General features: G+C 33.6%; 1 protein-coding gene across 6 annotated transcripts in view; it reads right to left on the bottom strand.

Annotated features, from left to right (window-relative positions):
- GRIK2 (glutamate ionotropic receptor kainate type subunit 2) overlaps positions 1–23,351 on the bottom strand; it is a 349,533-nt gene that overhangs the window by 209,388 nt on the left and 116,794 nt on the right. For all 6 annotated transcript variants that reach the window (XM_048935183.1, XM_048935181.1, XM_048935184.1 and 3 more), the window contains 3 exons: positions 22,367–22,624; positions 4,938–5,119; positions 1,675–1,728 (listed from right to left, as the gene is read on the bottom strand). In XM_048935183.1, the coding sequence (XP_048791140.1) occupies positions 1,675–1,728; positions 4,938–5,119; positions 22,367–22,624 (494 nt within the window). The remainder of the gene's footprint in view (positions 1–1,674; positions 1,729–4,937; positions 5,120–22,366; positions 22,625–23,351) is intronic.

Below are 23,351 nucleotides of genomic sequence, written 5' to 3'. Positions count from 1 at the left end.
AACATATTTCTAGTTTCACTGAAGATAGAAACTGTCTAAACTTTGTCTTTAATTTCCTTTTTAATTTGCTCTTTGCTTATAGTTTAATATAGTTTAAATTTCCATGAAATAGTCATTTATTTGTAATATTTCCCTGAATACAATTTTTTACTGATTAAAACTGAAGAAAATATAATATTGTACTATGGAAAATCAGAACATAATTCAATATTATATGTTAAGAAATATGTTAGAATATGAAATATGTTAACACTAATTTGTCTAAAAATCAACCACAGATGCCAGGCGCTATTTTCAATTAGAAGTAGTAATTATGATACCATTTTCTACATATGACACTTGATTTATATAGGGGTCAAATGTTTTGTATTTATAAATAACCTAACTCATTCCCACTTTTTAAAGAAACAATTTTTTTTTTTTTTTTTTTTCAAATGAAAGACTGATCAGAACAACGTTTCATCATTCTCTCAATTTTTGCTTTGAAAAAAACTCAGATGCAATGGTTTACCCCAAGTACATTCATGTTTACACTGGAATATAATAAATATACAAAACAATATTATATTCATATATTACAAATACACACAGGTTGGTGCATTAATCAGCTAGTGCATTAGACCCTGAATCAATCATGGGAGAGTACACACTAGACTGCTATAAACACTGTGGCTGGAAAATTTATTTGACAGCACTTTCAACATGTCAGGTAAGAAGCAATTAATATATCAAAATAAGTAATTTCTGATGCAAGCTCCAAAGCTTGACTGCAAAATCAGAACCTATAATCTGTCTATGCAAATTAAATATTGTTTGATAGCACCAAATGAATATAGTCCTTATCGCTCCTAAAAAAGCAAATGTTATAATAGGGAAAAAAGAATGACAGAAAATCTGATTTTTTAAAAATGACTTTAAGAATAATAATAAAATGCTAATGGACAGCATTCAACTCAAAGATGCAATTTTCATCAAAGCATCAAAATAAAATTTAACAGAAACTGAAAATCCGAGACTAATGAAGGAAATTGAATTTGCATGCAATCCCAAATCCATGATATCACAACTTGCCATTCTATAATCAGAGGTATTTGTGCAGAGCCTTAACAGTTCCAATGAACTTCAGAATTTACTTTGTTTTCTATTCAAAAAGCTAATTCCATAATAATACTTCTGATAAACTCATTTTGTAATGCTGAGATGAACTGTCCATCCTACCACAAAGGTAGGATTTTACTTAGGATTTAAACATTTTACTTAGGACTTAAATATGAATGACATTTTAAACATAGGTCATTTCAAGTATAGTTTTACCAAGTCACTTCTTCCTCATGTTTGAAATGGCTTGTGTTGTAAGATCATTAATGAACTGTAAAAGGAAAATAGAGAAATACACACAACTCTGTTATCTACTTAACTCTATTTAGAAGTTTAAAACTGTAGTACTGAAGAGTCAGACATTTACTCAGAAATGCCACTTTCCAGGGCAAACTGTTGAACAATAATTAAATCATCTCGATGAGTTTTAACTGAAAGAAAGAAAACTCAACAGAAAAAAAATAATGCACTCATACTTCATTCTACAAACTTTTTTTCTTGATTTGTCAGATAACGCAATTAAGGAAAGTAACAACTTTGCTAGATGTCATCCGTATGTTGTTATAAGCCACTTACCAGTGTGGTAAAGATATAGTGATAGTATTCCGTCATCATTCCCATAGCTAAAGCCTTAAAAAAAAATAAAAATATGAATGTTTCTGCGTTAACATAATAACTTTTAACATACACTGCAAATGAAAAGCTGCAGAAGAAGACCGGGTTGGAACTGTACTAAAATTAGGTCCAGCAAATCATTTCCTAGCAGTTAGAGCAGATTACTGACTATTAAAGAAGTTTATGAACCAGATCACCTGATACAAAGAGTACTATTAGACTGTTTAGAGCTGTAAATTGGAAAGAGGCTTATAGTTTTACATACGAATGGCTGCATTAACTTGCCACACAAAATCTCAATTGACAATATTTCATTCATTATTGAGCCCCGTCATCTCCTTAAAAAGAATAACCTAACAGGATTTTTTTCCCTATTTTAATTATTGGCATTATGCATTTAGAACAAGGACCCAAGCATATACTTCAAGTGTACACATTTTTTCCAACCATGAAAGAAAATACTCTCCATGTAAATTTTTACTAGCAAGATACATAGTGTTTCATCATCTTCATCAGCTGTGCTGTCTATGTGATATCAAATAGTTTCTCATAAGCTGTGCATTTTAAAATGTTCTTTTTTTTTAACTTGTAAAAAGAAAATCTGCAAATATTTATTTTAAAGCAATAAGCTAGAAATATCTCATCACTGCATCATATGCTCCTTCACCTGAAGAGCATGTATGGATACACAATATCTTCTCACTCTCCACAAAAGCTTCTAGAGTCTAGTACTATTTATGTAAACATTTTAGTATTTGACAGTTTGTTTTCTTTTTTACCTCACTTTAGCACTTAAAAAAAAAAAAAAAAAAAAAAAAAAAAAAAAAAGCTACACAAATACAGAATATTTTTCTCCTTTCCAGGAATTACAAAGATAATTCTTTGCCAATTTTCTACCAGTTAAACCTTCTTAAATATGCTGAAGGCAATAATTATACAATTGTAATAATAGTGAAATTTGTATACAAAAGAGATATTTGAAGGCTGTGCGAACTTTACTTGTAGCATTGTCTGAGAAAGGAATAAATGACTAGTCTGTATGTTCTTTTTCAAACAAAAGTGAAAAGCTAAAACAAATTTGAAATAGCAGCTGCAGAACAGAGCTTTTAGCTTTGACAAGAGTGGCAAAAATTGTAACAACACTTTTTCAAAGGATGTCTTTGCCTGTATTTAGAACTGTAGTATAGTCTACCAACAGCAATTTGAATTCTGTTAAACTCAGGAAAAACCATTATCTTATGAGAAATATCCCAACTCCAGTAGAAACCTTACAATACCAAACACTGTTAGCATTTTTGTTTTTTGCTCTAGTAAGGTCATATAAACAGCTGTTTACACTCACGGATTTCACTCTCCAAGCAACCTCTCCATAAAAATATTTTAAATATCTCTACAAGAAAATTTTAAATACTGTCTGCTTTCCCTGGTTGCCTGGTAATGTAATAACCATTGAGATTTGCCTTGATAGAATCACATCATATCAATTGTGAGTTTTTTTTTTTTTTTTTTATGAAGTATTATTGGCCAGAAAACAATAGTTGTCATGCTTTTTTGCTTTTTTTTTTTTTTTTTTTTTTCAAATTTGAAAGCAGAAGTCATTTTCAGCAGAACTACCAATTTTAGACACTTCTAAAACACTGCAATAATGAAGCTGGATGGAAAACTAAAAGATTACAAAAAAAAAATAAAAATTGAGGAGTTGTTCCTGTAACCTCTTTTTACATTCTTCAGGACAAGTGGAGTAGCCTGATAAAACAGTTCAGAATTTGATTTAAAGAAGTTGCATGCTCATTCTCAGATCTTAGAACATGATTAAATATGGAATGGTTTTCATTTTCTTCCCATTTCTCTCAACTCATACTTTTTCTTCCCCAATTTTGTATGAAATAAAAGTTTCCTTTCACATAAAAATATGAGGTACAGTATATATAATAACGTGCACTCATTGAGTTATTTGTAGTACTTCATCTTTGTACTGTTATTAATACATATTTTCTATCTGCATTTTTAAGATTTTAGAGGAATTAAATATACATTTAATAATTTGGGCTAAACAATTGGACTAATTACGCTGCATTACATTAAGTGAAAACCAGAACTGTCAGCAGATATTAAAATGTCTAAGAATTAATGAAAGAATCTTAATCAACACACAATAAAGCAAAATGATCGTAGGCGTGTTTACCTGCTGTTTTTACCTGCTTTTTTAATTGTACCCACAGCCGTACCCTGAGGTACCATTCACAAGAGATCTTTTTTCAAATCTTAAAGAATATATTTACTGTTTTTGAACTAAACGATACAATATGCTAGCATACATAATATGAATGCAAATTGCAGTCACTAAAAAGCTGTGCATTGGAAATGTAGAGCACTGTTTTGTTTCAGGTATGTTTCCTAACCTAATTGCAAGTCATAGCTCAAATAAAAAACTTAGAGAAAAACGGTCTAAGGAATTCCAAGTCTTTGGGGCTAGCTCACTACATTAAAGAAGATATACAAAGGCATGCATTTATTGCACACCTCAGGATTACTGGCAGCTTTTTTTACAAGCTCCTTTTTTTTTTTTTAATATAGTCTTTCTTATATTGCCATCTTCTCTTCAGTGACAGCATTGGAATATGCTTCAGCAATAAAAACACTGTATTTGGGATTCTGCTATCTGTTGCCTACTCGTCTTACACAACAGAGCAAACACTTTGAAAGCATCTGCCCGAATGTATTCAGGTCCTTCACAGTCTTGTTAGTAAAGGAGGAGAATATGGCTTTAAAAATATCAATTAGTTCTGTCTTTCCAGAGGAATACACTAATGTGCTAGTTTAATAGCATACTATTCCAATATTACTACCTGGTTAAAAGTACACAATTTAAAAGCTTTAACTGGAATATGTATATATACATATATATAATAACTCTAAGCAAGTATTTAAAAGCTCAAGGCATTAATTCTCTAAAATACCAAGGTGTACCTTTTCGCAGTGAAGTGCACTGTGAAATACCTTTCCTCCCCCCACACAGACAAATCAAGCTGTTTCTTTAAAAAAAAAAAAGCTATCATTACAGGTGCCAATAAAATTATCTGTAAAATCCTTGGCTGATTTTCAGTTAGGCCTCAGTAAAACTAACATACAATTTAACTGCTTGTTAAAAGCCATTAAGACTGGATATTAGTTTCATTTATTAGGAATGAAGATTAGGTCATCTAAAGCAAAATGAGGATTACCTGTTTCAAGATGCCCGCTGCCATTTCATGGCTGCAGTCAAAGATGACATGGAATTCCTTTCCTCTTTTCATCTCCTTTAACAATGGCTTTGCATCTTTTGTGTCAGCTGGTAACTGACGGATTTTTAGTCTCAGGTTATATCGTGATGGAGCCTTGATGAGCTCTTGTAATCGAATAAGGCCTTAAAGAAAACAGAGGAATCAAAGAAAAGAAAATTATCAAAACAGGAACCTGAGTCGCTAGCAGAGCAACTTACTACAAACATTGAAAAATTTCTGAATTTCTCTCCTTTTTCAGCTTGCTGCAGCTGATACAGAGAAATGTATTTTAAAAAAAAAAAAAGTATACTCCATGTGCTTTCCTATCACAAGCCTTTCCTTAATCTTAGCTGACAGTAAGTACTTTCAGTTCATATCTTAAGACAAATTTTCCCTCATGGAACTATAATACCACTCCTCAAAGAAGAATTATTTTAATTCAGTTAAAGTGACATCCCAGACTAATTGCTTATAGTCAGACTAGATAATCTCTTAACTAATCTATTCAGTCTTGACACAAAGTTGTAGAACACTTCAATATTACACAACATCATCGTGTAATCCACGATAGTACTCAATTTTTCTTTTTTTGTTTATACAGGTAACAGCACAAAAGCAGCAGTGAAGAGGATGACTAATGCCTTTGTAGTCCTCTTCAATACTTCACAATTCCATTTTAGATTACTAAACTTTCACTATGAAAGTAGATGCAGTAATATTTTCCCCAAAATCTTCTTGTTCATACCAAGACAGCAAATGGTGTGATATAGAGACCATTGATTGGTCTGTGACCAATATTGAAAATTAGGTTGTTCAACTGTCTTCAAACAACAGGATAAAGACAGATCTTTCATAAAGTAGCAGTTTATTTCAGCACTAGCAAAAAAGATGTGCTAACCATCTTTTTGCATTGGAGGGTACTCTGCTTAATGGCAGTAAAAGAGTTACTGTTCTTATTGTTTCCAAACTACGTGCAGTTTGGTGTACACACTGAACTATCAAAAAAAAAAAAAATAGAACCTCTGCTTAGTATTTCCTCTAATCAGGGCCTCTAAAATTTGAGATAGCTCACTTTACTGCATCAAAAAATCTAATGGAAATTACTAATTATTATTTAATTATCATCACAGGCACATCATCTAATATATATACTGCATTTTGAATTATTCCTAAATATTCTTCCTGGTTAAAACTGAATGTCAAAGCTGCCTTGATTTCGTAAAAAATATGTAATAAAGCATGAAAACACACTACAGTTTCAGCAAGAAGTCGTGATAAGCTCTGCAATACAGAGACTTTATTTTTGTTTTCGCGCATATCCTTTTTCCAAAATACATTTTTTTTGTTAAATGACATAACACTCAAAGCCTTTAACAACATAATATTTCAACGAGGCTTTTGTCATGATGCTTTTAGACTGCAAAACATCCTTAGCTCTAATAATTTTCAACTGAATTAGACACATAGATAAAACATCTGAAAAACAAAATCAGACACTTATTTCATCATTCCACCTCTTTTGACCCTGCAAAGGATCGACATTATTTTCTTAATACTGCTGGAATTAGCTGGAACTGGAATTATAGCTTATTATATGAAATCTTCCCAAATTAAGACCTCAGGTTGTAAACCTGGTGTAGGAATTCAATAGATCTTTCAGGCCCAAAAGCAGCACTGAAATGGATAGAGGTATTTCTGAATCAATTCAAAGTTTTAAACAGTCCACACAAATGCATCTTGATTGAGGGATTTATGAAGAAGATAGAAACAGCAACTCTCAGGGCAACAGACCATTAATTTAGCTCTTGGTTGGCTGTGTAGGTCAAGCTTGCTATGCAGTTAATTTAAGAAATGTTTTGTCACAGGTCTACATCATGGATACAACATTTCATCACAGATTTTTGGTAATACTCCTAGAACACACATACACATTCAAACTGAAACAATTGTTCCTATAGCTAAATAACCTATGAAATTTCTAATTTCAGTGAAATATTTGTATAGGATCTTCATTAACAACAAGCATTGTGAAGAAATAAACCCAGAAAATTCAGTATGTGCTGATTATCTTCTTAAAAAACACAACGTGAAACATGATAGCATTTTTCTGCATAAGAGTATGCCAAAATTTAAGGTCAGAGCAAAATATTCTAGCTCAAGAAGGATGAAAAATAATTCCATATGTTCCAAATTATTTTTAATAGCTTACTTGAAACAGTAAATTGGAAACTTTTTAACAATAATTTTGACTCACATTACACTATAACTGGTGTGTCTAATTTTAGGTTGGTCTTGTTTTGCTTACTTCATATTTTTTTCCATTCTGCCTTGAAAAGAAAATAAAAGTCAACTTTAAAGAACCACAGAAACATCACTACACTTGTTGACAATCTTCAGCAGAGATGCTGAAGGCAGAACAGATATTATTTGACCTGGTCTCATAAATAGATCTCATCCATCCTTGCTAAGACAAAAAGAATAGAATATAGTGGCCTCCATGTAAATGGCAGATATGAGCCTACATGATTGTGAAAACAGTAATTTTAGAAACAATAATTTGAATAAACCTTGCCACGCTTACCTCAAATGCTATACTGGTATTTAGAGAAAATGAATCAACGTACTTAATTGAAACTTAAATGGATTTGATGCTTGATTTCCAAATGCCTCCACTAAATAAACATGAGGTATCTTAAAGTTGGACTGGATGATCCTGTAGGCCTTTTCCATTCTTGGTAATTCCATAATTCTTGATTCTATGATGTTCTCTTCACACTGGTGACAGGCGAGACAAGGGGAAACAGCCTCAAGTTGGACCAGGGGAGGTTTAAGTTAGATATCAGGAAAAACTTCCTTACAGAAAGGGTTGTTAAGCACTGGAATAGGCTCCCCATTGAGGAGGTGGAGTCACCATGAATGTGTTTAAACACTGTTTGGATGTGGTGCTTAGGGACATGATTTAGCAGTGGGTTGTTAGTTAGGATAGTATGGTTATGTTGCAGTAAGACTTGATGATCTTGAATGTCTTTTCCAACCTGAGCAATTCTATGATTCCATCTTGAAGAGTTGTATTTTTTGTTTTTTATTTTGTTTTTGCTTTGTTGTTAACTGAAAAGATCATGCATCTACTACAGATTATCATATTCAGATGATCTAGTACAACTGTTCAAAAGTAAAGTTTTGACATAAAACAATCTAGCATATACTACTGCCATTAATGACTCTATCAAAAATAATAGACAATACCATGACAGCAAAAACAATTAGGGTTGCCTCCAAGCCTGTCCAGTTCTTTAAGGCTAAAAACTTAAAGCAACTTGAATGTGTGCTCTTGAAATGAAAACAGTAAGATGATTTCAGACTGACATAAGGGTAGCATTTCAAAGCTGTGATTTTTTCAAAGGTAAAGTCCTGCCAGTTTCTCACTCGCTTTGATTTCTATGCAATTCCACTTAAGAACTCCAACAAATCTGGGACAGATAGTATGACACATTCCTGTTGAAAAGAAAAAAAAAAACCTGGCATTTGATACTCAGTAGTTAAATATGACCAAGAAGACAGACAGAAAACCATCCTTCTAAATAAAGTTACTTCAAATCAAATAGTGCTGCAAAATGTGCTGCCATATAAGCATCTGATATGCAAGCTGTCGAGTCTATAAACTAGAGACATAGATCTACTTGAACTATTACATCACGCTGAAAAAGTTAAAAAGAAAAAAAAAAAAGGCAGGTGAAGGGATGAAGCTGTGAAGCTGGAAAGGGGTGAATACAAATGTACAGGCCTTATAATTCTGAGAGATTCAGCTAGCAAAAGGGACTTTGGGAATGAGCTGGATTTGAACATACAAGCAATATTTAGTGGGAAAAGTGCTGCGCTGCACCAAACATCTGCTATAAACATTGATTCCTTGCAGTAGATCTTAACAACTGGAAGCCATGCTGAGTATGGGAGATCAGTCAAGACATCGTGAAGCTTGCAAAAACAGATTTATGCCATGTAGGAAAGAGATGACAATCAGTTTCACATGTCAGGAATCAGTATCTCAAGGGGAAAGTGTTTTTCTCAAAAAATTCAAATTCAGCATTTTTTAAATACCAAAGTTTAGAAGGAAATCTGATTGTTCTTGACTGCAACTGTTCTTTTAAAACACTGTTTACTTAGAAGGGCAAAGTACCTAACGTATTTGAAGTAGTTATACTGTTCACTGAAGATGAAGACAGTGAGGACAGTTAATGTTGGAAAAAAAATGTTAAAATGGAAGAAATGAAGGAAGAGGGTGGCTGCTTTTCTGTTACATGTCCATAGGCTCTGAAATTTTAGTAAGCAAATTCAGGGAATTATAAAGCAAACTGTTCCTTAATGTCTTGCAGAAACTATCAGAGGAACCTGAACATGAGCAAAGGGGGACAGAAAACCTGCAGATGCACACCTCTGTAGTGCACTGACTAGGTCTCATTGCTGGAGTAGTACAGGAATGCCTGAAAACACACGAATAGATATTTATGGCTTCATAACTGCTAGGACACACAAACTGTAATGTACAAATTTCTCAAAATATATTTTAAAGAAAAGGAAATTTGAAACACAATACTCTTGCTCACAATTTCTATGTATATCACAATATTTAATTCTAGTAACGTTTAATTCCAGTTAACATTTAATGTGTTCGAGCCACTGGTAGCATTCATTAAGTTCAGATGAATTATGCAGGGCACAAAATATGTTTCAGTCTATTAACTTTGGTAGTCCACTCAGCCACCCAGCGGGCCATCTGCTAACAAGGAATATTTGTTCATCCTCATCCATACTTAAAAAGCAATTCCACACTGGCATGAATTCAGCAGCTCCAGTTTGCCAGGTTCCCTTGGGAAGGCTGTCAGAAAGCACAACCCCAGGTGAGGCAGGGTGACCACTGCACATGCCCCCCAGGCACAGTGTATGACATGACAGGGGCAGTGATGGTGACATTATGTCATGGCTGGCACTGCTACAGTTGCCCTACAGCTTCATACTGCTGAGGAACGCCTCACAGAACAAAATCTGCATTTTGATGAGGATACCTGCATCTAATGCTTTTATTAGGCAAGAGCTCCACTGGGTGAAGTACTGAGAAAAAGCACGTCCTCACTCAGGCACTTCTGGGAATTGAGACTGAGTAAACATTTTGCAGGCCTGGATCATGCTTCAAAAGCAAAGTTGTGCAAATATAAATCAAAGGCTGAATGTCTTTCCAGACTGCATCTAGTTCATAAAGTGCAGGAAATCTAGCTCTTCCTAGAAAAAAAAACACCCCGAGCTCTCTCAGTAAAAGCAGCAGAATTAATAAGAAATACAAAAGCATGCAACTCTGTTTACCTTCTATCTACTACACATGGGAGAAGGCACTGGAATTGAAATATGTTGGAGGTTATTGTCCATGTGCAGCACAAGTTACAGATACTGCAGCAGGGCCTGGGGTTACACCATGACCCACCTGTTGGTAGTGATCACAAACATTTCTAGCCAGTATGCAGCCACCAAAAACAATGCAAAATCCCACTGGGTGCCAAAGAGCTCAAGTGTACTAGGGAAAGAAAGAGGCTACTACTTGGGGCTGGAGATGTGCTCTTGGGAAGAGGCAGCTCTGCACCTCAGGGAAGTCCAGTTGAGGAGGAAGACTGCAGCCCACAGGCACCCCTTGCCTGGACAGGATCTCCCTTGAAGGACTGTGGCTCAGAGTGACAGAAGTCATCATTAAGCAAAAAGCTATTAGAAACTATTATACATATCAACCCTCAACCTGTTGCAATCCAGGCATCTCATAGGGTAAATGTTGATGCACTCTATGTAAGCAGTGGTGAAAATGCACTATTTTCTTCCAGCCTTTATCCTCTCAGGGAAGGGAAAGTAAGGTAGTTAATGTAATTGTGTGTTTTATCTCCGGAGCAAAATCCTTGATTATAAGTTTGTATTTAAAAGTAATTAGGTAAAACCCCTGATGCTAGATTGTTTTGCCTGCAGTGCTTTCCAAGTATTCCAAAGTTTATTTTTTTCCCTTTTTTCCTCAGTTTGATATTAAGCTGTGGGTAATTATTTTTTGCCAAAGAAAAATGTACGCACTGAAAAGATATAATGTAAATGAACTTGAAATACAGCACCCAGGTCAAGCCGTGGACAGTAATGCCTTTCTCACTCCTTACTGTTGCTTATCACCTCTTCCCCCTGCATCCTAAAATCTCTAACAATGCTAAAGTAGTAGCATTGACAAAAAACAAAAACATATAAAAGAAACAAAGAAAAAACATGAACAAAAGCAAACATACATTCAGAGGATAAAAATGACATGTGGTTCAGAAGTGAACAGACTATCCACATATGATAAATTCTGCCACTGCTTTCAGCTCTATTTTCAACAGCTATAAGACATACTTTTCAGGATTTTCCCCAGTAGAAGTAGTATTTTTCAGTAACCAGAGTTCTCACTTGTTTAGTCTCTTTAGCATGTAGGCCTAAATACATAAAGTAATGCCAGACAAATTCCTTGCCTGCTTTCTTTTCCAAATATTGCCAAAATTTCTTCTGTATTTTCACTCTTTTCCTCATACTGTTATGGCCCATTTGTATAACTCTGACTCCTGAGAGTCAGGAAGGACTACTTCCTTCTTTGGCCAGTCATTTCTGGAACTCCAACTGTCTATATATGGTTAGTGCAAAAGGTAGTTTGAGATCAAATATGCATAGAGTATGTAGAGAGTAACTATAAATTTTATAAATTGAGTACTTTTAATCCCCAAGTAAATTTCATTTTAATCATTTGACATTAGATAAAACGGTCAGTCTGGTTATTTGGGATCAAAGTAATGAGCTGACAAATTCTGAAAAAACAGAGGAAAACCAACATTTTCAAAAGTATATAGCTCATCTGTAGTTAATCAGAAAAAGAAATATCAGAGTCTCAGATGAATAGAGAAACATCATATGAGAACTACAAAAACAGTGAACCAAAGGAGAAAAATCAATAGCTTTGCCACGATTTTGAGAAGTACAACACAAAAGCAAAGATTTTAGCCTGGATTGCCTTCAGTGTAAGTAATTTGTAATATAAAATAAAATACAGCCCTCAGGTAAAATACTGACTTCTAAAATAAATTAAAAAAATACAAAACAATTTTTGTCAGCAGGATCCCCCCAAAAATCTATTTTTTAACAGTATAGAAATAATTGGTGTATTTTGGGAATGTACTTCCTGCAGTTTCTTTCATGAGGGACACCTTTTTCCTGTCCCTTTAAACTCTCAATTCCTTCTTTTAGCAGCCACTGTGATAGAGTCTTACCTCTGAATGGCTGGAAAGAATGTGGTGTGAGTAACTCTTTTCAGAAGCTGCCATCAATTCATCTTTAAGAAGAATCCTGAAGGAGTAGTTTGTGAGCTCTCCAGCTGGCATCTTCCTCCAAAGAGATCAATCACATTACCTCCTCGACATGTTCAACTTCAACCAGTCCAGGAAGCAAGAGTCCCAAGTTTGTTTTAAAACCTGTGTCTCCAGCTCAGCAGTCTTGCAAGCCATTGCTACGCCACCTGGCCTGCTCATCAAACTATTTATCATTTGCATTAATGCTGCCTTTGTGCTGTACAGGAAGAATGCAAGCAAATGCACATTGCAATAGGCTGAACACATGAACCTTTTTCTGTACAAAGGAACAGTAATGCTCTTTTAAAAGCTACTTATATCTGCAGAATCTCAAAAAAAAAAAAAATCAAATTAATAATATACCACTTTGTTGAACTACGGGAATATTTTCGCTATTTTCAGCAAGTTGTTTCCTCTCACACAACTCTGTACCCTTCTTCTCTCCTGATGTTCCCCTGCTCAATTTTTCTGCTCAGATCTCAGGAAAATATAATTATATATTGGACTTTGATAGGAGTGTGGGTAAAAGAGAGGAGAATGTCAGTTTATTGTTCAGTGATAGCAGAATAGTTCATTGCTGTAAAATAATTCACAGATACTAAAATGATTCTCAGATATTGAACATTCTCAACAGATTGCCAATACACTTGCAAGATATAACTAATCTTTCTCATCCTCTGCATAAAAAAACACCTCTAGTGAAAAGATTAAAAAAATGTATCCTTGAGAAACTGCATCTGCTAGCAGGACTATATGAATAGTATTCTATGTTCTTGGATACAAGAACATAATATTGAAAACACCATTAAGAAAACCATAAAGAAAATATAACTGAAAGGAAGAGTTTAATCAACATTTTTCATTTATTCATATTTAGCCTATTTACTCCATTGAGATTAATTTACTCAGTTCCTGCAGCATAAAACATGCTTAAAATTGTCATCCATTATACTTAAACATACTTAAAGACAGTATCAAAATTGTGAAAAGTGTTCTTAATGGAGAATGAGCTTTAAGAAAGAACACTGCAGATACCTAATCCAGAAAAGTTTATCTTAGTGAAAACATAATCACTATGGCTCTTTGTACCAAATTTAGAGCTGAATATTTTAGTAAGACTTTTCTAATTTGCATTTAAAGCTTTAGGGAATAATCATAATGCTGCATGTGTGTGTGTGTGTGTGTGTGTGTGTGTGTGTGTGTGTGTGTGTGTGTGTGTGTGTATACACTTTCTATTAACTTATATTCTTACCAGGAAAATGTACTACATTACCAGTACTGTATCACTAAAAAGAAAAAAAGTATATGGTAACCAACTTCAGTAGCATTTTGGCCAAAGCAAATTCTATTTAACAAATCCTTTGTCAAGAAATATAGGTCTCCTATTTAGAAAAACTTGACCTGAAAATTTAGAAATTAGATTTATTAGGGTAAACAAGGATGCACAAATAAATCATTGTACTATTAGTATTTGACAGAATGAACTCTGGAGGTTTCCTTGGATGACAAAATTCCCTTCCAGCAAAAGAGTTTAGATGTATAGGCGTTCTTTCATCATCAAACTACCTTTATGTACTTACCATTTTACCAAAGCATACTTTGTGATCTACCACCTTGAATCTTCTCCACAAGAACTCTTGTGTAAGTCTTGTGTAATTCTTGTTTAAGTGACCCTAAACTACACTGATGTATTTTCCTATACGTTGCATTCCAAGCTTCACCATTCACACACATGGTCTTTCAGTGTAACACACATAAAGAATGTAAAATGTTTCCAGACCATTAGTTTATTAATAATTCAAATTGGTTTTTGTTGTTGTTGTTGCAGTTTCAGAGTTAGCTTACTTTCAAGAGAAAACATTTTTCAAAAGTTTTTTTTTTTTTTTTATGAAACCATGTCAGTAGCTGAAGAATAATTTTCAGTTTAACTAGGTAATTCAGTTGCCCTAGATGTAAAAATCATTGAAAAAGAAGACCAAGGATCTGACTCCAGTAGTCAGATATCCATTGGGATACTCTCTGTATATTACTTAATTTTTTGTGTCTTAGTATCCATTTTACTTTAGTGCTCTTTCATCAAGAAGTACAAGTACAATAAAATAATCTTCTTTATCCTTTTCCTTAAATAAAATAAGCTAAGCACTTAAGAGCATGTATGTTTGTACATATGTTTTATAGTTAGTTTCAAACAGCTGATCCCAGTTCAAACTGTTTCCAAGAAAGGGGAAAAAAAAAAAAAAAAGAGAGAGAAGGAAAAAAAAAAGCAAAAAATCTCTTCACATAAAGATGTTAGAGCACCATAGTGAAAAAGGCCTATAACACCTCCCACATACTTTCACTGGAGGGATCAAAGCAAATGTTCAAGTTCAGAATAGACCTTAAGGTCATGGAATTGTCTTGGTCACCCAAAGAAGATGAAGAAATTTTTTTTTTTTAATACTCTCAGAGTACTTATCTGCAGCACACAGCAATTTAAGGAAAAAAAAAAAATCCTTCACTCACCTCCACACTTAGAGCACTTTAATATAATCAAAAGCAATAATATGATTGAAGAAAATAATGAATATGTTAAGACTTTGCTATGGTTTTATGATTTTTGGTTATTGGTATTCCAAACCAGCCTGTAAACTGTTCACAGACTTTTAGATTAGATTTGTCTTTTTTTTTTTTTTTTAACTGTCCTGCAACATGTGACATTTCCTTATGCATGCGGTTCTATTATTTATCATAAGACTGATTTAAAATATCATTGTAGTTCAGTTTTGTGGTTGTCAAATGAACATGTTCTGAAAGATTTAGCAATAGATGACAGCAATGACAATTAACAATCCAGGGCAATTCAAAAGAATTCTTGTAATACTGGAAAGTATGATTTCTCAAGTGGCTGACATCTATGAGTAGTGTGGTTTAATGAGGGTAAAAAGCATAAAGAGATCTACTGCAGTCAAAGGACAAAAGTCTTTTGTCAGAGCTGTCAGAATCAATGTAAAAAGCAGCAGGAGAATAAGTTTAGCCATTTCCAGCAAAACTTAAAAAGAAATATCTCCTGTAAATCTGAAGAGGCTTGGCAGAAGAAAAAGCATGCATGAACACTCTAACCTGGACATTACAGGTAAGTACATTTATTCTTGAAGACTACAGCAGATAATTTTTTGCTACATAAATTGATAAGAGTGCAAGAGAGAAAAACAATCTGGGAACAAAACTAAGATGTACAAAGGTAGGGTTATCAGATCTGAGACTGATTAAGAGCAATTGAGCAAGGGCTTGATACTATAGGTGCATTTCACAGTGTTCCACCAACCAAAGACAAAATGTGTTAATACTGATGTAGGAGTGAAAACATGGTTAAATTTGGGGAAATCAGAGTTGTTTTTTTTTTTTTTTTTTAAATTAAGTCACATGTAAAACATGAGATTGTATCTCCATTTTCCTGTTTTCATTTTTAGACAAATTGTTCTGCCTTTCACACTTTTTTTTTCCATTTGGAAATAGAGAGTAAAATGTAGCAGAATTCAAGGAGGAAAGAAACAATAATTCTGATCATACATACCCCAGCCAGCTCTCTATAAAATGTAAATACTTATGTTTATTCAAACCTACAAATATTTGGAGTACATTCATTGACACCCCAAAGATTACTGGAAATACAGCCTTCTTCTGTTAATTAGGCTTAAAGAAAAATTCTTTAAAGTGCTTAATATTAGTTTTCTTTTATATTGAGGCAAATAATTTATCTTGTTCCAGTAAGTTCAAATTCAATTCTTGGCAAAAGAACAAGGAGTCTCTGGTACATGTTTTCCTGAAAGACAAGCTGAACTCATGCATTATGTTTAACTTGATGATATTTAATTTTCCTTTCAAATAATTAATTTAAATCTCCAAGGAATTGTCCTCAAAGAACAATGCAGGTCCATTTGTCAAAAAGAATAACAGTATTAAAATTCTTTCTTTTCAGAAAACTAGATTAAGTAGTTCTTAACTTCCAAAATACTTCGAAAGTGAAATACTAACTTCACAAAATCCTCTTTACATCGGATATTTTCATGTAGCATCACGAAAAATATTTTTGAGCTTTATCAAATAATAATACAAGAAATTTCTTAGAAAAAGAATATACTACATCAACTACACCTAAATACCATAGTCAGGTTTAACACAGAATTACTAATTAAATGTTTACATGAAATTACAGTGCACAGCACATGAAACACTTTGTATTGAAAAGATACTATGCAATATGTAAACAGTCTAGAAAAATCTCTTCATGCTCCAAAATCAGATAAAAATATTAGCAATTTTGCAGCCCTACCAAACCTGATTTTTTTTTTTATTTAAGGACTAAAAAGAACTTATCCTCAAAGAGAATTTTCTGTAAAATTGGGGATGTCTTTATCCAAATGCATTCCCTCTCTGATTCAGTGACAGAGCAGATGTGGAACAGAATTGCATGCAACTCCAGCTGATATGCATAAGAAGCCTGAAGACTCCTTTGTTTCCCTCATTTAGATATTCATTCAATTCACTCCATTAAAAACATCAAAAAACTGATTATTGATTGATAATGCACAAATTGAAATGCACAGAAATATTTACTTTTAACATGCTGTGACAAGCTATCCTATCCCGCTCTGAATCTTTGATAAGTTTTATATACAAGTCTATTTATTTCCAGGGAGGATACCCACCCAGACTGTCAAATACAGCCAGGTGAATTCTGCATCTGCTTCAATGAGCTAGAACAAATGCAATCTAAAATTGCACAAAAGAGTATAAATACATAAAAGACCACCTAGATACTGTTTTTGTATTACAGACAGCTAATATTAATCCAATTTGAGGAAAAAAATATCAATGCAATAAGTCAATAGCAATACAGTATCTCTAAACATTCCTTTAATAGAGGCATTAGACAGCATCAGCTTTACACAAGTCAGAGGAAGTAGTAGTGTTGGGACTAGTCATGATAGTGACTTAAGAGCTCATGGTTACTTGTCATTTTTGTTTTGTTCTGTCTAGCAAAGGCAGTAAGAGAAAATAGCCACTTAAGAAAAAAAAAAAAAAGCAATCCTGGAGATGAAGATTCCACAGTCTTACAAGGATACATTTTATTCTAACCTAAATGTTTCTAGATAAATCATTTCTTATAAAAATGTCCATGTCTCTATAACTATGCCATGAGAAACAGTATAGGATTATTATTATGTGGTTTTTCCTTTGCATGACTTTCTATTTACTAGATTAAACCTAATCCCTTTTAGTTTTTTCTACCACATAATATATTCATAAGCTTCTAATCTGATAAACCTTCATCTTTCTTCAGACAAAACTATTAAGAAAAATTAACACAATTTTTGCTTTCTCAAGTATTGCAACTTGTGAGCTTAATGCCTGCACATGTAATTTTTATGTTTAAAGTAGAATGTGTACCCTGTAAATATGTCCTTTCAGTTTTGCTATAAAATCATAACCAATCTACAACATTTAGAGTTTTACTGTTCTTCTTTCTTTGCATCCATGTAGCAGGGATGCATGAGGATACTATTTCTCTAATATGCATAGAAGTAAGCAACTTAGAACAGTGTGACTTTCTGAAACCTGTATATCTACTGCAATTTCCTTACCTAAAACATAAGTTGACCAGTCAAAGGAGGAAATTTTATATTATTTAATATTTATAAAGTTAAATAGAGAATTACTCATCACCTTGAGACCTTTAAAGTATATTAATGTAAGCACTGCAGCATTTACCATGGACAGAAATTCATGGGGCAGGCCTATAAAATAAAGAAAGAAATATCACTGTATCCTACCCAATTTTGAGTAGATTCCAAGTAATTACTAGGAACAGAAGGGTGAACCTAAGGAACCAGGACAAATGCACTTCAAAGCTTGGATAAATGTCTAACATGGAATAAATCTAAGTTTTTCTAACTTTTCCAGACTATAGAACTTCACCACCTATCACCCATGACTTCTCAAAATGAAATAACTAAGACATCTAAAATTACATCTTTTTTAAGTGTTTAATAAGTCTCTTGCTTGAGTGATTTGAAAACTCAGGACATTTGTCAACTTTTGGTTTGTTTTACTCAATTTCAATATTATTTAAGAAGCTGTAAATGAATGTTTCTCGCTTTAGACTTCAACTGACTTAGTCAGCAGAAATTCCAGTTTTAATGACATTCACTTTTTTAAATTCAATATATTTTCTCATTTATTAAAAAGAAAATAAGTCTGCAAGAATAAAAGATCATTTTCCTTTCCCAAGCAGTTCTTCACCATCAGAAATATCAGAAGAATCTCCCACACACATGCATTCAGTATTTTAAATGTTAAATATTTCAGTATACATTCTAAGAATTTGCAGCCTTTCTAAGAATATAATAAGAGCTGTGTCCTTCTGTACTCCTCTTTCCTGTGAACATGTAATGAGGAATATTTTTTGAGATGAAACCTTTGCCTTTTGTTAGTTTTGTTACTTGATTCTAAGGTAAGGAAGTAAGAAAAAAATCCTCCACTTCATATTTCAGTCATTCATTTGGATTTTGATCCACAGAAATTACACGGCTGGTCTCTGCAAATGTCTCCTATCGTAATGTGGATCATTGTGCTGCCTAGTTTCATTCAACACATCTCTCTCTATTTCTGCATATTATCTGTTCTTGTACAAACTTTACCCTTGTATATAAAATTTACAACCATGAAATACATTCTACTGCATGCCTACAATGTCATTTTGTAGGTTTGTTATTATGTATCTCCAAGATTAAAGTCTTGTTTCCTACATTTAGGTAAAATGCACTGTCATTATATTGGATGTCAAGTTTTCAGTCCAGCATTCTCATTTTCTTTCTTCTTTCTCATTCTGCTAAGAACAGGCACACATGTTTTTACAAAGAACAGCTTTTCACATAAATTAGGGGTTACTCAACTCATTTACATAAAAACAGATACGAGCAACCTTTTTCAGGCCATTTCACTATGTATCCTTGCTTTTTTATCTGTCTGATCTTTAAAGTTTCTTAAGCATATAATACTTAGATAAAAATTTTCTTCCTGATCTCAAAGATTTACTTTGAACCTGTTGCAAAATTCTTTCCTTAATCTTTTAACAATGTCACCCACTTTCCATCACCACGTACCCACTTTCTGCAAGACATTCAATTTCATTATAAATTTGCAATAATTGGAAATTGATAGTATGGAAAAAACATCCTCAAGATATAGCACATCAGGAAATAAGATGTGGGAAATATAGAAATAAGATAATGTGAATTTTTATGCTGGTCCCAAGAAGGTAAAAATTTTATTTACAAATCAGTGCTACTAATATATTATTCTAAAAAACATCAACAAAATCGCATCCTTTTCCTTCATTTGATTTAAAGCACTGCATTCAGCATTGAAGACCATCAGAAAACATTTTCATTTCTGAACCCATTTTTCAGGCTTTTAGTTTGGCTTCTGTTCATAGATACAACAGATTTTTGGTGTTTATACTCATTCACTCAAGACCAAAACAAATGTTAATTAAGAAAAAATCTCAAAACTCTGTTTACATCAACTTGATCTGCATAAAGCATTAGTTGCCAGTACAAGTGCCAGTATAATTTAAAGGTCCCAGCATCTAACCATTCGTGTATACTTTGCTTTGGAATACTTTCGGATGTACAGACTTATTTAGAATTTATCTGCCCTATTTTTCTTAGAACAGATTGCAATATGCACTTGAAATTTTGATATTTTGAAGAAGATACTTTGCCGTTTTGAGATCAATTAAAACTATTAGATCATGCAGCAGGTGAACACACCGTCATTTTCCCCCTTTTCTCTCCTAAAGACAATTGACTGTAGCAAACCAGTAAACTGAAAAGACTTAATTAGTATCCAGGGACAGTTTAGTGGTATTTAATTAACTATAAATTACTCTAAGGGGAAAAAAAAAAAAAAAATCCTAACTGATCTCTGGTTAATTCCTGACAGATCTTTAAGGAAAATTCTAGTTGAAAGGAACATACTTTGCAGTTTAGAATGATCACAGGAAGCAATACTTGTCTTCAGACTAGCAAAATATATATATATATATATATATATATATATATATATATATATATATATATATATATATATATATATATTCAAGAGCCTGATTCCAATTTTTAGTTTGTACAACAGATGGACTAAATGAAAAATGTCTCATAAGAGTTAAGATGAAGGGAAAAAGGAAGACATAGAAGGAAGCAGAACATAGATACTGTTTGAAGCCAAAAAAAAAAAGCGCAGAGATTCACAGGAGATTCAAACAGAGATTCACAGGAAAAGGAGACAAACTATTTTTCCCTGAAAGAACAGACTCAGCTAACCAACTTTCACCATGCCCTAAGATAGTACCAGGCCAGTACGTCTTTCATAATATTAACACCTTTGCCCATCCTCTGAGCATTTTTGTTCCTTGTTGTAACAGACTGAATCTTTTCTTACTGAAACTTTACCGAGAAGTAACATTCTTACTAATTATTACTTCACCACATTTGTAGAGTCTTGACTGTTACTCTTTACTCTGTATTCAACCTGACCTTTACTCTCTCTAGTGTTGCTGATTATATCGCTTTAGAAGCATCTCTGTTCCCAGTTTCAAAAGGACACGACCTCCATTCTTTCCTGTGCGAAGTTATCCTGTTTTCTACATTACAGGATCCTGAACATTGGAAGCAGGTCTCCTTCAAAAGCCATTCTGGATATTTTAAAATTAGTCTATGAATGATTTAAATAAAAAATATTTCAAATATATGTAAATAAAAATTTATAACCATTTAACTAAATCACAAATTACTTTTCCACTATTCACTTGATTAAGATTTGAATATTCCTTTTTACCTCCGGTCTTATTTCAAAGCAAGAGTTAAAAAATAAAATAAAATAAAAAATTAAAAATGAAGTACATTATTTTTTCCTGTAAGCCTGTAATGCTAAACTTGAAACCAGAAGTTTGATTGTGTCTTTGGTAATATCAGCCAAACTTCTAGAAAGACAGCCTCTGAATTCCACTGATTGTGTTCTTGTTTTCCATCTCTGTTTCCTCCTCACCATTTACTAGCTGTTGAATCATCAACATCATCAAAAACCTTCTTTTTCACAGAATTATGAGAAGGGTTTGTCAGAGTCAATTTAAAAACAATGGAAGAAACTGTTAACGCTTCCATAATATTAAATCTCTCATCTGGCTAAATGACTTCCTTGTATCCTCCATTACAGACAGATTTTCCTCTTACCAGCTGGTAGTTCTAACCTCCAGCAGACAAGCCTCAAATTGGACAAGTTTTTTGAAATTTCAAACCAAATACCACTGCCAGAGCAAACCAGAGGTTTTAGAGTGAGGTTAAAGGAACGGTATCAAATTGGGGTATTTCTGATGGAAATTCGGGAGTTCATTTTTAAATGATGTGAATCATCTGCAAAACAAGCATCCACATTTCCTCCACTTTCAACTCATGAGAGCCAAAACCAGAGTTCCTTCTGTGACTCTCTGAAAATGCAGTTACCAAAATTCCAAACAAATATGGCAACTATTTTCTAACTTAGCTAATATGCCAAGAGCAGCACTAAAATGTAGCTGTCCTATTTGACCAGCCAATCCATTACATCTTTCAAGTTATCATCTTTTTCTTCAGAAACTGAGTTTTAAATAAAATCAGAAGACATAGCTGTTAGCAACCGTGAAGATACTGAGGAAAATGCAGATAGAGTGTGACAGATTTATTGACAGTTGCAATCTCAAATACACACAATTCAGCATGTGAAGGATAATTATGAGAATACTTATGCTAACAAATCTGCGTTATTTGTTACACTCTACCTTGCCAATGGAATTTCTTGTAATTAAGCTTTCTTAAAATAAAGCTGTAACAGTACTGACACCCCTCATTCTTCTTGTATGCATGAATATATATTCATAGAATCATATCTGCACCTAGTTGCATGATTTAGTCTTACCAGTGCTGTCATCATAAACAACAGTAACTGTTTTCCACTTGAAGAACTGCACAAGGTCAAGGATGGCACGGCTGAGTGAAGAGAAGTCTGGATAGAGGCTGACATAGAAGGAGTCCTTGTTGTCTGACACCTGATGTTTCCAGCGGGTCTGGATATGTGGAACACCCAAAGCATTGCAGATTGATTGTACAGCATTAGCTGAGGAGCTATGGGATGGTCCGAAGATGGCAGCTACCCCAAGAGATAGCTGATCGCAGGCTGAAGAGAAGACAGAAGTCTGTCAATGATGAGAGGAAAGAAGGCAGTGTGCCAGAAGGTATTGCACAATTCATATTAAATAAAAGGTTCTCCATGAAATATAACTTTACTTCTGAGAAAACTCCTTTCTTCTGTAACACACAGATTTCAACTTCTGAATACATTTCTAAGCTTTCACTGTGAGCTGATGAATAGCAACACAACTTCTAAATAGTGCTCAGCTACATTTAATAAATACTTCTATGTCAGTGGAAGTCACAAAGGCCAGCAATTGTGTATAATTGTGTATCTTGTCTTTTTTATTTCCTACAGTATGCTCCAGCATTATCTTGCAGAAGATGAGTTGGCACATTGCAGAAAGAAGCCAGAAAAATTAAGCAATACTGGAGACTAGTTTCTCAGTCCATGCCCTGCTCCTGTTCAGATCACTGCTATAGACATAACTTTTATGAGCACACGGTTCTGAAACTCAACAGATTCTGCCTTTCTAAGGAAACATCTTATTTGGTAGAGAGAAGTAAGGGAAAGTGTCTCCATAATCCAATATGAATGTGTTTATATGAGGCTAGATTACTTAGTATTTTTACACCACTGTTGTTGTCCCTCACAACTAAGGAAACAAGCAGTAGAAACACATTTTACTACATTATTTTTCCTCAATAAGTTGAAATTAATTTTTTCAGTTGTGCCATGTCTGTCCTTTTCAGCATGATTAAAAATACTACAA

The sequence above is a fragment of the Lagopus muta genome, chromosome 2 (genome assembly GCF_023343835.1).
Source record: "Lagopus muta isolate bLagMut1 chromosome 2, bLagMut1 primary, whole genome shotgun sequence".
Taxonomy (NCBI): Eukaryota; Metazoa; Chordata; class Aves; order Galliformes; family Phasianidae; genus Lagopus; species Lagopus muta.
The sequence above is the reverse complement of the archived record's forward strand: the minus strand, read 5'-3'. Positions and strand labels throughout refer to the sequence as shown.